General features: G+C 47.5%; 1 protein-coding gene across 1 annotated transcript; it reads right to left on the reverse strand.

Moving 5' to 3' along the window:
- On the reverse strand, positions 1–942 carry LOC146612329 (G protein-coupled receptor 4-like). Its single transcript, XM_085343759.1, has one exon. The coding sequence runs from the start codon at positions 940–942 to the stop codon at positions 1–3; it is 942 nt and encodes a 313-aa protein (XP_085199885.1).

Consider the following 942-nt stretch of genomic DNA (forward strand, 5'->3'; position numbering starts at 1 on the left):
TCAAACAGAGCTATCACTGTGCTTTCCACGCATAAAAAGCCACCTCACATTTCGTGCAGTTTTCTTAATCTCTGTCTTTGCGCTCTCATTGATTAGACAGTATATTATAGGATCCAGTGTACTGTTTAGCGTTGTGGTGGCAACTGTCACCATGAATGCACTTTTGAGCCTAGTTGCCCAGACGCAGGACCCAGGCTCCAGTATAGCCCTGAGCAGCATGACCAACTGGTAGGGCATAAAAGACACTATGTAGGTTAGAAGGAGTAGCAACAACAGCCATTCCACTTTCTTGCGCTCTTCCACTTGGATGGAGGTGTTACGTTTGATAGAGCGCATGATGTTATGATAGCAAAAAGTCATGATGAAGGTAGGAACCAAGAAACTCAAGGCGAACCTTGTAAGGGCAACAGCGGCATCTTCTTGTGTCATGGGTATCTGCTGATCACACAAGTATCTTGAAGCTTGCAGCGCCCCCATGTGGTGAAGTAAGACAATGTGGAGGGCAATCTCCAAAGCCCAGACAGCTATACTCACAAGCACTGCTGTCCTCACCTCTCTGATCCAGTTAAAGTGGAGTGGGTAGACCACTGCCAGATAGCGATCAGCACAGATGCAGCAAAGGAGACCAGAACCAACAAAAAAGCTGTTGTACATGATTACAGCCATGAGGTTGCAAAGTTCGTCACCTATGTGTTGCCCCATGGCCTGTACTATCCAAATAGGCAGAGTGACTGTGTATAGTAGGTCAGAAATGCACAGGCTGACAAGATAGACTGCCATGCTGTTCCCCTTCTTCATCAGCATCCAGGCCACATACAGAGACAGGCAGTTGGCTGGAAAGCCCACACTAAAAAAAAGAGAGTACGCCGTTGGATACATGTACCTCTGCACCGAGGAGTTAGCCGTGCATGAGTTTGTGTTGTTGGTGATCGTCGAGTCCAT

This window comes from Diplotaxodon limnothrissa, linkage group LG19 (genome assembly GCF_057381915.1).
Source record: "Diplotaxodon limnothrissa isolate DT_005_m linkage group LG19, D_limnothrissa_male_GT1.1, whole genome shotgun sequence".
Classification (NCBI taxonomy): Eukaryota; Metazoa; Chordata; class Actinopteri; order Cichliformes; family Cichlidae; genus Diplotaxodon; species Diplotaxodon limnothrissa.

Excerpts from the sequence above, each read along its gene's own strand:
- LOC146612329 (XM_085343759.1), bottom strand. The coding sequence starts at position 942 with ATGGACTCGACGATCACCAACAACACAAACTCATGCACGGCTAACTCC.